Below are 14154 nucleotides of genomic sequence, written 5' to 3' on the forward strand. Positions count from 1 at the left end.
CCATTTCACTCTCTTCTCCCTTTCCCCCTTTCAAGATTTCTAGTAGGATCTGAGTGATCGCAGTTCTCAACATGAATATGAGATGTGATCCCGGGAAATACTCTTTGCATTTGCAACATTCTGCCAAGGACTTGTCCCTTAGAAATCCTACCATTGTATCTGATGGGATGGATGCACAGCAGTTTTACGCAGAAACCTGGTTAAAAAGAAGAGGAAGGAAAAAAAATCAGATGATGTACATTTGTTCTGCTGTATTCTATATGAAAAACTCTTGTCCTTTCCACGGGATAGCAATTTTCTAAGTGCAGTACTATCAAAAATAATAGTTCATGAAAGCAAAATCTTCCCTTATTGTCTTTAAGATTGAATGTTTATATTTGCATCCTAAGAAAGGAGCAGAAATTTTTGAATGTGGAGATACAGCACCTGGAAACGTGTGCTTTGCTGATATACTCATCTACTTGTGAGGGAAAGTGTCCTGCATGAGCTTGAGTTGATAGGAACTGTTAAGTAAAATAAATGAGAATAGCTGTATACCTGATCCACTGATTTGGATTCCATCATCAATGGCGTTTCCATTATGAAAGAATTTAACGGGTCCAGACAGCTCACCAGAAAAGGGAGCATACACAGTTGCACCATCGGCACAGATGACATCCACACCCCTGTGCTTCTCTCCTTTACCATTGCGTCTGAAAACAAATATATAATTAGAGAAGTCTGCCAGACCTAACATTATGCAGAGAGGTTGCTTAGCAAGTTCTGAAAACAGGTTGGTAGTGGTAAGATGGTGCTGCTGTGATTGACCAGAAGAATCTGTAGAAATTCTGTTTTGATAGGTAAGGTAATGTTATATAGTCTGTTAAATTTACAGCTTTGGGAATCATGTGGGTGGAGACATATTTCTCCCTAGCTTTGAAATAGAACTCAGGAGCTATAGAAGAACTGGTTGGAAGGTACCTGTGGAAGGATGTTTAGTCCTACCTTCAGCTTGGATTGTTCCCAACACCAGGTCAGGCATGGCTTTGTCTGTCCCAACACCTCCAAGTGTAGAGGTTTCATAAACAATGTTGGCAGCCTGTTCTAGTGCTACATTACTTTTGCAGCGTGTGTTCCCTCACGTTCAACCTAAACTTTCAGAGCTTAAACAGAGTTCTATCCTATTCCAACAGTAGCAATAATAATACCCCACATGTTCAAAGTATAGTACCTCGGAGCTCCAAAGTATCCACAGCCATATTTATCACAGCCTCTTATCTCATTTGTAGGATTCCCAGCGCATACTGTAGCCCAGCGAGTATCTTGCTGTGGGAATGGTGGTGAAACATCTATGAAATACAGAAACAGGAAATAAATAAAGGTAGGTTTTTTTTAATATTTGCAACTACTACATTTTCATCTTAGTTAGGAAGGAACGTGCTGGAATTACATCTTGTATGTTCAGTTGATGTTTGATCCTCCACAAAATTTGTCACCCATTTGGTAAGTGGAATGAATGCCTCAAACTGCATCTTAGTGCTTTGTAATTAGGGTGAGCTGATATAAAGAACATGCTTCCAAGGGGGGGAAAATAACAGGATTATCGCAGTTGTATACTAGAGTGTAAACAGAGGGGCAGGAGAGGATTTGGAATTTTCTTATTCTATGTCTATGCTAATGGAATCAAAGTCCTTAAGTCATTCTGCATCATCACCAAAATCTTTAGGGTGATTGTTTTAAAGTGCAAATTTAAAGTCTGATCAAGTTAAGATGTAATATAGGAGGCATTGCTAGTAATTAGAAGAATCAAGAGAGATCTGACTGTGGTGTTGTCCTGTGGGAGACAAGTGAGGGCTGAGAAACAAAGCTTGATAAGCTAATACACGCTCCTTGCTTTCTATGGCCTTTTTATGCTATAGTGCATGTCTTCTCTCTTTTGGATGTTGCTCTTGAAGCAGACCCTATGACAGAGGAGACTCCTGTTGTTTGATATTATTGTTATTTGTCTTTAAACATATTCATGATAAAACACAAATGTTTGTTGCTTTTTTTTTTTTTTTTTACCAGGTCTGAGGAGACGAGTAGGATCAGACTGGTCGCAGTTCTCAACATGAATGTGAGACACAATGCCAGGAAACACTCTTTGCATTGGCAGCATTCTTCCAAGTTGTTGCCCTTTCTGGATTTGGCCATGGTATCTGATGGGATGAATGCAGACTAGTTTTACACAGTAACCTGGAAAAGAGAGGAAGGAAGAGGAAAAGGTCAGGAGATGCTAGCTGCATCTGTTGAGGCAGAGTGCAAGAAATCTTCCTCACTGGGCTGTTATTGGGGTCTATGGTGGTGAAGCAGAAATGGAGTCAAGGTACCAGCAATCCTGAGAGTGCTCACATCCCTATAGGAAAAAGGAAAAGAGGAAGTTGGAAAGCCGGGACAGGAAAATGTTGCCTCAGCAAAACTGAGGAGTTCAGATGCTTTGTTTTTACTGTTTCCTTTGTCTGACTTGGGGTTGTTTTTCTGCTGTGTGTTTTTCATCTGCTTTCTTCTCTTTCTCTCTAAGAAAAAGGCTGTATCCTGCTGGAGCTCTTGGTATTTCTGAACAGCAGTGTAGTTATGCTTCAGTGTGAGAACAAGAGAGACTACATCAACAATCTGCTTGACTTGAAGAAGAGTGGAAATACCGTACTCGGGTAAATAAGATTGCTTGTGCCTGCTTTGTGACATATGTGCTGTTTTTACTTACCTGACCCAGTGATTTGGACTCCATCATCAATAGCATTTCCATTATGAAAGAATCGAATGGGTCCAGAGAGCTGGCCGCTGAAGGGAGCGTACACTGTTGATCCATCAGTGCAGATGACATCCACGCCTTTGTGCTTTTCTCCTTTACCCTGTCTGAAGATATAATGAAGTAATTATGCAGTCTGTCAGGCCTAATAGATAGATCACTTAGAGAAGCTTTGTACTTAGTGCTAAAAATATAAGACTTCACATCTGCAGTGAAACTGGGTGAAGTTAGTGGTTTCAATTGTATTTTTATTGCAAAGTGTTTGTATTAGTGTGACCCACTTTAAACGGGGTCAGAATTTCCAACTTTAATGAGTAGTGTTTTTAATTCTCCCAAATTCACAGGATGCCAGACCATCACAATACCCCTGTTCCACCCCACAGTGCATCTGTGCCATGTCAAATAGAATGATATATTTGGCATTTTCTCACTTAGCAATTATGTGGTTCTGTGCTGGAAATCATAGAATCACAGAATATCCTGAGCTGGAAGGGCCTGGGAGCATTTTTTAGGACAGCACAACCTTCCCGGTTATAAGGTGTCCATGCAGTGACTATGGTGCCTGCAGAGCTTTAGCTTGTGTAAAGTAATTTGTGGGGCTTCCTATAAACTCTATTGATGATTGCTAGTAAAGTATCTCTTCTATAAGAATCAAGGATGAATTACACTAGTCCTTGGAATGCTTTCCATTACTGTTCCTACTCAGCCTGCTAGTTTATGTAGTGGTCTCTCTTCTTTACTACTTACCCACACATCTGTTAGTCAAAATCACATTGATATCCTTTAGTGACATTGCTAAGTAATGTCTCAAAGTGAGTCAGAGAAAACAGAGAAGTTCTCTTTCATTCAGAGTATAGCAGAAGTATCAATGAATGATGTATGAGAGGTGCTACCGGTGATTTTGCATATTGTTCTTACATCTTGGAGAAGGAGGGCAAACTAATAGCAAGCTTTTCAGTTTTACATGTTGGTTAAATCTCATTCTTTCTTTGTGAACATTTAGTGTAGGAAAGCCACGATGCATTCCCTGCTCCAGGTCCCTGCTGCCCACCCTGTTACCTGTTGGCTCCATAATTGCCGCAGCCATATCTGTCACAGCCCCGGATTTTATTGAAAGGGTTCCCGCTGCATATCTGTGCCCAGTGCCTGCCCTGCTGCTGGGGAGGGTGCACCTCCCACTGACTGCCAAAAGCTGCCCATGCAGAAGAGAAAAACAGGAGAGAAAAAAAGAAATAGGAATGTGTTAGTGTCGTACAACTGAAAGTGGTAAGCTGCAAAATGCAGTGTTTAAGGTGGAAGACACCTGTCATGACTTCTGCCACAGAGGAGAGGTTTCCTCCTTAATTACAGGTAAATGACAGTTTGTGGACTTTCATAATGTCCCAAACTGCAGCTATAAGAACATTGAGCAACCTGTTATGCATATTTGACTGCTTTCCTGGAAACCTTGTGCCTTGATAAAGGTACATAAAGTAAAAAAAAGTAAAGCTGTAGACACAACTTTCTAGTATTAGTTTCTGCTGTAATACCAACTACTTTTTCCATGAAACCAAAATACTTCAGTATAGCTCTATTTGTAAAAACATTCCCTTTTTTCTTTTTTGTAATAGTTATGCTAGCACACATTACTATAGTTCATCATAAAAACAGATTTAAAGAGCTTAGCTTTATGTTGAAATCAGTTTAGTAATTAGTGTCTGTCTGTACAGATTCAAGACAAACCACACCAGGGCATTCCCAACTCACCAGTGGACACCAGGCTGAGCAGGGCGATCAGGCTGAGGGCTGGCATCTCGTGCCTTTGAGTGAGTCAAAGACATCCTACAGTAGCTCTCTGTTGTATTTATGTGTTTTCCAAAGTGTGAGTCTGTTGTATTGGCCAATCAGTCCTGAGCCAAGTGTTACAGCTCCGGGCTGACAGCATTGCCATATTAGGCACTGAAGATATCTGTACAATATAACGGTTTTTTTAGAGCTGGTTGGGAAAGACAGGTAAAGTAACGGGTGTCTTAGCTCACATTAACAGATGGAAACGAACCATCCCACTTTTCAGGAAGCTTTGGTTGAACCATTTCTTAACACTTTCTTTCCCCAAGTGAGGACACACTTAGGCCAAAAATGGTAGGAAACAAGAATGTGATCCAGAAGATTCAGCTAGTGTGAGAAGATGGGCAAAACTCTGTGTATTGTCTGTTGTGAGCATCACCAGTTTGTCTTTCTCTGCTGGTTCCAGTACCTCCTCCCCAGCTGTATGTGCCCATTATGGCTTTCTAACAGCACAGCAGAGAACACAAGGTGTAACGTTTGTTTTAGTACACGTATTCACTTAGGCTAAGAAGCGAAGATGCTTTTGCATAGAAATCTGATTTCCTGTTCATCTGATATTTTCACCTAGTCTGGACACCAGTCCGTGGAATCTTTTCTCTGGAACCCTGTTTTTTGACAGTGAAATTCTTGTTAGAACCTCTTCAGATTCTGAAAGGGATGGTTGCAAGCCACAGTTGCATTGCATAACTGACATGGAGTTTAATAAAAAAACACAAACGAATAAGTTTTCTAGTGGTTCATCTAGCATCTGCTTAACTTTGGCTATTGAGCTGTTAGGCAGGCTGATTAATGCCTTGATAAATGTCTTTTAATTGTTCCTTCCATTCAACTTTTCTGTATTTCTTATAGAAGGGCATTAGATTTTCGTTATGAATACGTTTTAGTTAACACAACATTTAAAGAAGTCATGGAGCTTTCCCGTAAGCTATCCAGTACTCCAAGAGACAGTGACCCCTGGAAGGCCCGCATGTTTTGTTCAGAGGAGAAACAGATGTTTCTAGCTGACAGAGAGCATCTGCATGTTGTGTTTTCCCAAAAAAACTCCATGTAACAAACAGCTGGAGACAAATTCCTGCCTCGTGCTTCCAACCTTTTTTACAGCTGGTATTAGCTCCTTGGAATATTTTGGTCTTCCCTGGCATTGTTGCAAGTGACTTCAGTGATTTTTATCCCTGCTGCTTTCTCATCTGTTCTGCCAGAAAGAAATACTGTTTTTTACACTTGTAGTCACCAAACAAGTATTCCTATAAATTTGTTTGTATCTTTCCAGGCTTACTCGCCTTCATTTCTCCAGCTATTGAAATGCTCAGATGGAGAGCTGCACCCTCCCAGCAAGAAATGACCCGAGCCTCACGAGGCAGCTTGTGCTTTTCTATGACCTAGGTCCCTCCCTCCCTCTTGACTTCAACACACCTCAGGTTGTCATCTACATTTGTTGGATCTTAGATTGTATGTCTTGGTTAAATTACTTGGAACTTCCAGAACTTGTTAGAGCTCTGCACCTGTCTGCATAACAATATTTGTGCATGCCAACAAACTTCCATAGCTGCTGTCTGTCACCTATTTTCAATCCCCAGACAACTGTTAGAGGACAAGAGAGCCCAGAACCTCCATTCAGGAGGTGGTGCAATGCCAGGTGCTGCCCTGAGGTCCCATCTTTGCATTTTTCCCATCACATTTGTGTTACAGAATTTACTTTGCATTGCTTGTAGCCATGTATGTGTTTTAAAATTTTTCTTTGTGAGAAATCTTAATTATATTGTATCTTGCACTGTTCTTTGTAAACCATGTTAAAATGCCTTTTGCTACAATAACATATATAGTGCAATTCTGGTAGACTATCCTTAATAAAAGAAAAAGGCGTTTTTCAAGCTTGTGTTATGGTGGTTCAGGCTTCTCAGTGAGTACTCTGTTTTTTCAGGGAGTTGCAGGCCTGTCCTGTTGGGCAATGGGACTGTGAACTGATGCTGGTGGGATTCCTGCGTTGGGCAACAGAGGCGTTAATCCAACAGTCAGGAGGTGTGGTTGTGAAAGAGCCCAGCTGGGCCCTTAGTACACACCAACAGAAGGATATGGAACCAACCACATAGTTGCATGGAGCTGCAGTTGCACTACTTCCTCCCCTCTGACAGGATTGGGCTCAAAGGTAGGTGCTCATGGCTGATGATGCTCACAGCTACAGACTTTGGAGAAGGACAGAGTTTGGTTATCAGAATGGCTCTTTGGGTTCATTAAGGCCTTGCTATGTGCCTCCAACATCAACCTGAACTGTTCCATGCTTTATTTGTGAGCGTGATATTATGGCTGCTTTGGTTTGAAAGAAATGCCATTCTTAACTACTTTTCCTTTTCAAACAAGCTTCATGAAGGTGCTAGGTCTGGTGTTTGTGCTGGTGATGATGTTTTGGTTCCTCACCATGTTTTCCCCCAAGTAGCCAATGGTCCCACCTAGCAAATAGGAGACTTTTGGTTCCTTCCCTTCTTCAGGGGCAGTTCTGCACAGCTTTCAGGACAGTGCTCCAGTACTTAGGAGGATTAATTAAACTAAGGTTTAACTGGGTTACTAATCAACCTTTTCAGCTCATACAAACCTATGTTTTAGAAGTACCTCTGCTCATAACTGCTCAGTGTTATATCTCATATGACTTTTAAATTGATTCTAAGATGGTTAGAGCATATTGGAGGTGGTAAGAGAACTATTCTCACTATGTACTCTGCAGTATGATCAATTTTTAGATGTCATAACTGTCTGCTCAAGCTCATTCTTCTGTGGGTGTCTGAAGAGATATCTGAGACTCAGAGATTGAAAACAAGCATGGGCCTTCCACTGGGTGCTTCGCCCTGTCAGGTTGGGGCCTGGCATATGTGTACAGAAGCAGCTCAGAAATATTCCTTGCTATTCTTGCAAGCAGAAGGAACAGATGGTAAGTGAAGCGTGTCAAGCTTCATTTTGTAGGTAGAAGTCAGGTACAGTTAGTGGTGCATCCATCGTACAAATGGTATAAAGGTTTAATTTTCTTCTAAAGATGTGATAATAAATAGAAAAAGACAGAGAGCTGAGATACTAGTGGGAAGTGACAGCAAATCCCCTGGGTAGGAGCATCAGTAAGAGGGCTGGTTTGCCACATCATCTTCTCTACATGTTCTGCTGCTTCCAGTGCCCAAAATCTGATCGCTTGGTCCATAAAGCCCTTCTGCTTTGGGTGTGCAGTCCCAGAGAACTGGATAAGCAAGAACCATGTCTTATTTCTTGGCTATGCTGTGGGATGGTAATTATAGGTTTGCAGTTCTCTTCCTAGATTTATTTTGAAGAACATTTTGGCCTTGCCCTTCTTGTTGAACCTGGGAACAAATCGCTGCTGGGCCTTTGCTTCCCAGCTGAGTTTTTGTGCATCATGCCATTAAAGAAAATACATTTTGTTCTCATCATTAACATTGGAGTTATAACTTAAAAATTAACTGTAGAATTATTTACCCGTGCAACTGATGTGGGCTTTCATGGTGAAAAACAATCTGGCACAAAAGAAAACAAATTGCTCTTAATCTATAATCAGGCTCCTGACCACTAGTGTAGGCTGAGATGAGAGGTTTTTGAATTGAGCTCTGTCTGCACCTTTTTGTTGTAGTATCGCTGGGAAACCACTGGGCTGTGCTAGCTAACCAGCCTCCAGGCTCGCTGCCTCATGGCATTGAGCATTTGCATCGTGCTGTGAGTGCACAGCCTTTCTTTGCCCAGTGAGAACTGAAGATGCCCTGTGCTGGTGTGCAGCTCCCATTGAAGCTAACACCTCGAATTTACTGTGCCTCTATCAATATGCTAGTAAAGTCTGAGTCGGGTTTTAGTAGGGATTATAAAGGAACACAGAGGAAAAGCTTTCTGCTGCTCACATCAGATCTCATGAGAAAGACTAACTTCTTGCTGAACCCTCTGAAAGTCCCTCAGTGCTCAGACAAGGAAAAGGGCACAGTCTAGGTATATAGGATTTTCAGAGTTAGGGGTCCCACCTCTGACTGCAGCCTCATGGGACAAAGTGATAATACAAATGAGGTAGAAAGGACGAGGATCCCTGTAGACCTGCTGAAGAAGTGCTGTGTTGGGGCTGGCAGAGTTCTGCCATTGCAGAAATGAGGGCCGTGTAGGAGGAGCCCTTTGGCAGGGCTTGGGGCAGAAACCATACCATTAGCAACCGCTGTCTAGCCTAAAGTACAGCAGAGTGTTTCAGCTATCACATTTCCACTACCCATCCAAGGGTATTTTTAGTATTTGTGGATAAAGTTGCTGACTCTACATCAAACTAATCCTTCCTTGCTGCCATGATTCTGATTAGGGAAAAGCAGCTATTCTCTCAAATGTGTTCAGGTGGAAACCTCTCTCTTTTGTGCGATTATTTAGTGGTCTATCTAAATAACATTTCTCTTATGGAGATATTTCCATTGCATGTGGCTTTTGCATGAGCAGTGAAGGAGCTGCTTCCATAGGCAGTGTTGGGGCACAGGCTCTGATTGCTGGTGTCAGCACAAACCTCTTGGCATTCATAGTGAGGCATTAACCTGTTGTAACACCAATAATGTGGTTACATGGATGAGCCAGAAAACGATCTCCTGGTCTGAGCAATGAGACACAAGTGCTGTGGCCAGAGCTGGCTGCTGAGGTCACCCAAATTAATTCTTGCTTTAACTAGAAGGAGCATTCCATTTAAAGGCTAGCAATGTGTATCCAGGAGCAGCATTTCCATTTTGGCTGCATCAGAGCTGAGGATCTGTGCTGCACCCTGAGCACATCCATCATCCTCCTGGTATACCTGGGGGTGACACTGCTGCTTTGCAGTGCTGTAAATGCTACTGGCATTATCAGCCACCCACAGCTGAAGGTGTACTTTGGGTTTGATAACGATGTTGTGCCATTAAGAGAGGATCTGCAGTAAATCCCTCTTGTGCCATTAAATCTGTGCTCATTCCCTGCCCCGTATCTTATCGCTGGGCTGCTGATAGCTTTCCTGTATGGCTTCTCTTGGAAAGCAGCCTGTGGTGCTATGCTATTTCCTTCTGTTGGCTGCTGAGGGTTAATTAAATCCTTCCCAGGCTCCATTGCTTTGATGCAGTGATGGCTAGGGAAGTCTCTTTCTTTCTTTCCTTTCTCTTTTAGGAAGCAATCAAGTATTTGCAGGCTGCCTGCTTTCTCCTGCAGCTCTGATAAGAAAATCCTGCTTGTTTGCAAGGCCCTGCTTGGACACATGGCTTTGGTTTAGCAGTGATAACATGTAAAAGGAGAGAGCCGTGGCCTTGGAAAACCTCTGGTCCCAAAGCCTTTGTGTTTGAGGTGGCTGGTGGGTGCTCTGGGGTGGAGGGAAAGAAAACCTCTTGTATTGGACAAACATCATGCAGGAAGCTCGTGTGCCCGGCCTGCACGACTCTGCTCGGAGCTTCCAGCAGAGGGTGCAGCTGCTTCTCGAGTCTGCACAGCTGATCCCCGAGGGTGTGCTCAGCCCTTGCTTCCCTTTATTTTAAAAGAAAAAAAGAAGGGGAGAAGAGATTTCAGGGGCTTTCTGCTGTCTGAAAACCAGAATTATTTAATGCCCACATCTCTCAGTTTCAGAGAAAAGTGTAACAGTGTTATAGATCATTCTGGGAACTCTTCAATATCCAACTGTATGGAATGCCTATCAGTAGGCAGCAGGGCAAGCAGTGGACAGGAGCTTTGTTCTCAGAGTCTGCACAGTGTTTGTAACAAGGGTAGGGCATTGCTTTCCCTGCGTTATGAGCTCTCATATGACCACAGACCCAGGGCTGATGCTGGAGGCTGAGCGGTTCAGGGCCGTGTTACTCTCATAGCAGTGGGCTTTGTGCTGAGCTCACTCACTGGCAAGCAGTGTGATGCAAATGCCAGAGCTCCAGCAGGTTCCTGACCCCTTTGCAGTGGTGCAGGATTTATTTATTTTACAGCGCCGGTTATGATTGACAGCAATTGGCATGGGAATAACAAGGACTGCAAAAGTCATCTGATGGCTTGCAAAACCTCCTCTGCAAATATTCAACATGCAAACAGTACATCTCAGATGGGAATGGGGATCTCATGGTCTTTTTAAGACCTGGAACATGAACTGAATGCAGCCTAATTGGATGCAGTCTCTGTCTTCTCTTCATAATGAGCTACGGATCTAAATTAAATTGTGCTCCCTGTGAAAAATATTTGCAAACTCTCCTTGCCACATGCTGCTTACAGAGATTATTGAAGGGCGCTGTTGAGTGGCATGAAAACACTGTGCCACATTTATTCCCCTTGCAAAGGAAGAGAGCCAAGCCCTCAGCTGTGCCATCTGTATGGGACAGAGCACCCCTTATTGCCTCAGCTGCTGTTGGGTATTAACCTAATTAGTGCCAAAAAGTGATCTGTTTGCTGTAGGAACTTCACTGAGTGCCCATATTCAGACCTAGTGCTTCTACCAGCATCCAAGGCCATGCCAAGGGTCTCAGCTCTGGTCTAAGTACAGCATGGGACAATTTGCTGTTCTTCTTGTGGCTGTGTGATTTTACCCATGTATTCTGAGCCATCTCTAGATGTCACTAAAGGGTGTACTAATCTGTTTGGAAACTCTTTTCATCTAAAAAGAGTTAAAGCCCCTCATTTAAATGTGACTCTTTGTTCCTATGTGCCGATGCAATCCTCAGTCTTGCACTGAGACTTGGACAGCTCCCACCCATCCTGCTCAGACCCAGCTGCAAGAGGCACAAATTTGCTGCTCCACAACACTCCTTTCATGGCAAAATGTAAAAATGAGTCATTCCAACTTCCTCTTTTCCTTCCATGTGAAGAAGCTGGGAAATGGGGTGAACAGCACTCATCTCTGAAACAGGAAACCAAAGTCTTGCTTCACTGCTGCTTGTAGTGTGAGTCCCAGATGGGCCCCATGGGGAAGGGCCTGTGGTGTCCATTCTGCTGGCTGCTCCTCTATGGGGATCCTTGGCTATCGAACATACCCCGAAAGCTGTGGTAGAGCAGCACAGGAATGTGTTCTCTGTAGGATGGTAGCTTCAGAGCAGGCTGCAATGAATTGGTGTGAAGGGAAAGACAATTCCACCCATTTCTCAAAGCAAATACTGCTTATCCTCCTTCCTTGCCTCCCATGGTTCAGAGCAGCTCATGGTGCATGTTCTGAGTTCCGGTTGGTTTTCCAGCAGAGGAAGGAACCAAGAAGAATACAGTGGCCCCTGAGAATCCTTCCTGAGAGATTTCTTGTGTTCTTGAGCCAACTCAACATCTTGCTCCGGAGGAGGGCTGCTGTGGCAGATGAGAAGACGAGCTCTTCTGCAGTGAACCAGAGATGGGAGCTTGCCCTTAGCGAGACATTAATAACTTTCAGCATGCTCCTTGCCGGTAATTAGTAGGTGAGTAATTAGTGTTTGGTGGTCAGAGTCCACAGAGAGTATTCCCCTGATGACCAAAGGAGCTGAAGCTGCGGTGCACAGCCTGAGCTGCATCCCTTTGGGAAGGCAGCATTGCTCTGCCGTCTCGCCACGCTTCCTAACAGAAAGTTCAAATCCTAGCATAACTGTATATATTTTCTTCAAAAGTGGTGAAGCAATGTTTTCCTACTGAAATACAATTCCACCCTCCTTGCAAGCAGGCTTTTTTTTTCTTTTAATTTTCTTTGAAAAACATACTTCTAGCTTCAGCTTTGCCTCTGCTCTGGTCTCAATCTTTTGCATTTGCAGTTAATTGCCTACTTCAAAGAAAAACAGTGAAGTCTTTGATTTACTAGATCGGCTAAATTCAATATCTTTCCCAGAAACAGTGGCTCAGTGTTTCCTAACAATAAGCTCAAATGTTTGAGCGATATAATTTCCTCGCTTCTGACACTCATCAAAATCAGTATACTGCATCCAATTTGGTCTCCTTCATATCCCAGTGGCAAGCTTAGCTTCAACTTTATCCACTTTAAACAATACTTGGGTTTGCCACACAGTGTCCTAAAGCTGCAAGGTCTCATTCATGATATGAATAACATGCACAGTTGGACACCTACATTAAGTATGTATGATGAGATCACTTCCAGTAAAACCTTGAAATGCAGTAATGTGAAAAACATCTGGTTGTTGTGCATTTGATTTAAAGTTGGAAGTCGTGGACAAAGGGACTATACATTTATTAACGTGTTCTGTGCTTTGCAGAGGTTTCTGTGCAATTTACTCATTAGACTTCAAAAGCAGGGAATTATATGACCTCTAGATTGAAATTAAATTATTAGACATCAAAAGGAGGAAAATATATAATCTCTTGGTGGAAATTAGTAATTGCTTGTTTAATAATAATAGTCTGAATTTAACACAGCAATTTTGGCCTACAGAACCACCCATCCGTGTGTGTGCTTGGGTCTGTATGTGTGCCAAAACCAGGGGCAGGGCTGGAGGGTTGGGAGTTGGCCACTCAACCACCACTGCTTCCCAAGCAGGAGATGCTGCTGGATGTACCAAAGCAGGCAGCCAGGGGCTCCCACAGTGCAGTCCTATGGTCTGTGCCAAGTATTTCAGTCCATGTGAGATGGCTGTGTGGCATCTGTGCCCGAAGCAAGGAGAAAGTTCCAGCTCTGCCATGGCCACAAGCATTGGGGCAGTTGGGTGAGCGTGACTGGCTCGGCATCGTGTCTACATTCATGGCTCTCCAGCAAAAATGTGTGGTATGTTTGGGGAGTATCAGTAGTGAGCTGTGGTAACCATGGAAATGTGGCTGTTTAGCAAATTGTAGAGAGGAAAATTCAACAGAAACAGCCAAAGGAATGAATTAGAGCTACCCCTTGGCAAGGGTGACATAGAAAGTGGTGCTATTTTTTTACTTTAAAAACAAGCAAACAGTAAACCCCCAAACACGCACGTATGTGAAACTTGTACTTTTTCATTCATTGCTAGCTGTCTGCTCTGACATGTGGAAAATATTTGCAGGGATGTTGCCATGTCTCCCACATTTTGTTTGTGGTCCCACCTCGCCTTGCTGAGATGGACGTTTCTCACAAAGCCATGAGTGCTGCCAAGTGGGCTTCCTTTTGTCACCTCTACAACCCTCTCCCTTCTCTTTGTGCAAAAATGTGCTCTTGGCAGCCCCGGGTTCACCTGCTTTGGAGGTAGGTCTGTGCCAGCTCTCTCCTCTTCTAGGAAAGCTCCTCCTGGAGTGAGGCACTTTCCTAGTGCTTGTGTTGGAGAGGAACTCATCAGCAAGAGGTTTTGGGCTGCATTGCACTGGGAGTCCCCCAGGTATGTGGCTTGCTGCACTAAACTGCATCTGTTTCCATATGTTATCTAATAGGGCTGAAAAGCAAAAGAATTTGCTGTATTTATCCTTAGTTTCTTATCAACTGCTATATGTTTATGTATGTACTGTGTGTTGATCTTCATCACTGTAACTTCTGTTTGCAGAGAAATGCCAATTGCAATGCAGTGCTGATCTGCAGCAGCCACGGCTCCATCCTTAGCAATATGGCCAGCCAAGCAAGAGCAAAGTAAGCAGTTTATTCAGAGGAAGGGTTGCCTTGCTCTCCTCTTGGGCTCCCTTTTTGGGATGCAGATACA

The 14154-nt window shown here is 43.3% G+C and overlaps 1 protein-coding gene across 1 annotated transcript; it reads right to left on the minus strand.

Annotated features, from left to right (window-relative positions):
• On the minus strand, nt 1–4604 carry LECT2 (leukocyte cell derived chemotaxin 2). Its single transcript, XM_072348482.1, has 7 exons — nt 4514–4604; nt 3827–3959; nt 2723–2874; nt 2044–2214; nt 1211–1328; nt 538–692; nt 1–196 (listed from the first exon to the last, which is right to left on the minus strand). Exons 1-7 carry the CDS (start codon nt 4557–4559, stop codon nt 6–8), a joined length of 966 nt encoding a protein of 321 aa, XP_072204583.1. The 5' UTR covers nt 4560–4604; the 3' UTR covers nt 1–5.
• Nucleotides 4605–14154: the final 9550 nt, after the last annotated feature.

The sequence above is a fragment of the Excalfactoria chinensis genome, chromosome 13 (genome assembly GCF_039878825.1).
Source record: "Excalfactoria chinensis isolate bCotChi1 chromosome 13, bCotChi1.hap2, whole genome shotgun sequence".
In the NCBI taxonomy this organism is placed as follows: Eukaryota; Metazoa; Chordata; class Aves; order Galliformes; family Phasianidae; genus Excalfactoria; species Excalfactoria chinensis.

Excerpts from the sequence above, each read along its gene's own strand:
- LECT2 (XM_072348482.1), bottom strand. The coding sequence starts at position 4,559 with ATGCCAGCCCTCAGCCTGATCGCCCTGCTCAGCCTGGTGTCCACTG. Across the intron at positions 3,960-4,513 it reads GCTCAGCCTGGTGTCCACTG|CTTTTGGCAGTCAGTGGGAG; the intron begins GTGAGTTGGGAA and ends CTGCATGGGCAG. Across the intron at positions 1,329-2,043 it reads TACTCGTCTCCTCAGACCTG|ATGTTTCACCACCATTCCCA; the intron begins GTAAAAAAAAAA and ends TGTATTTCATAG.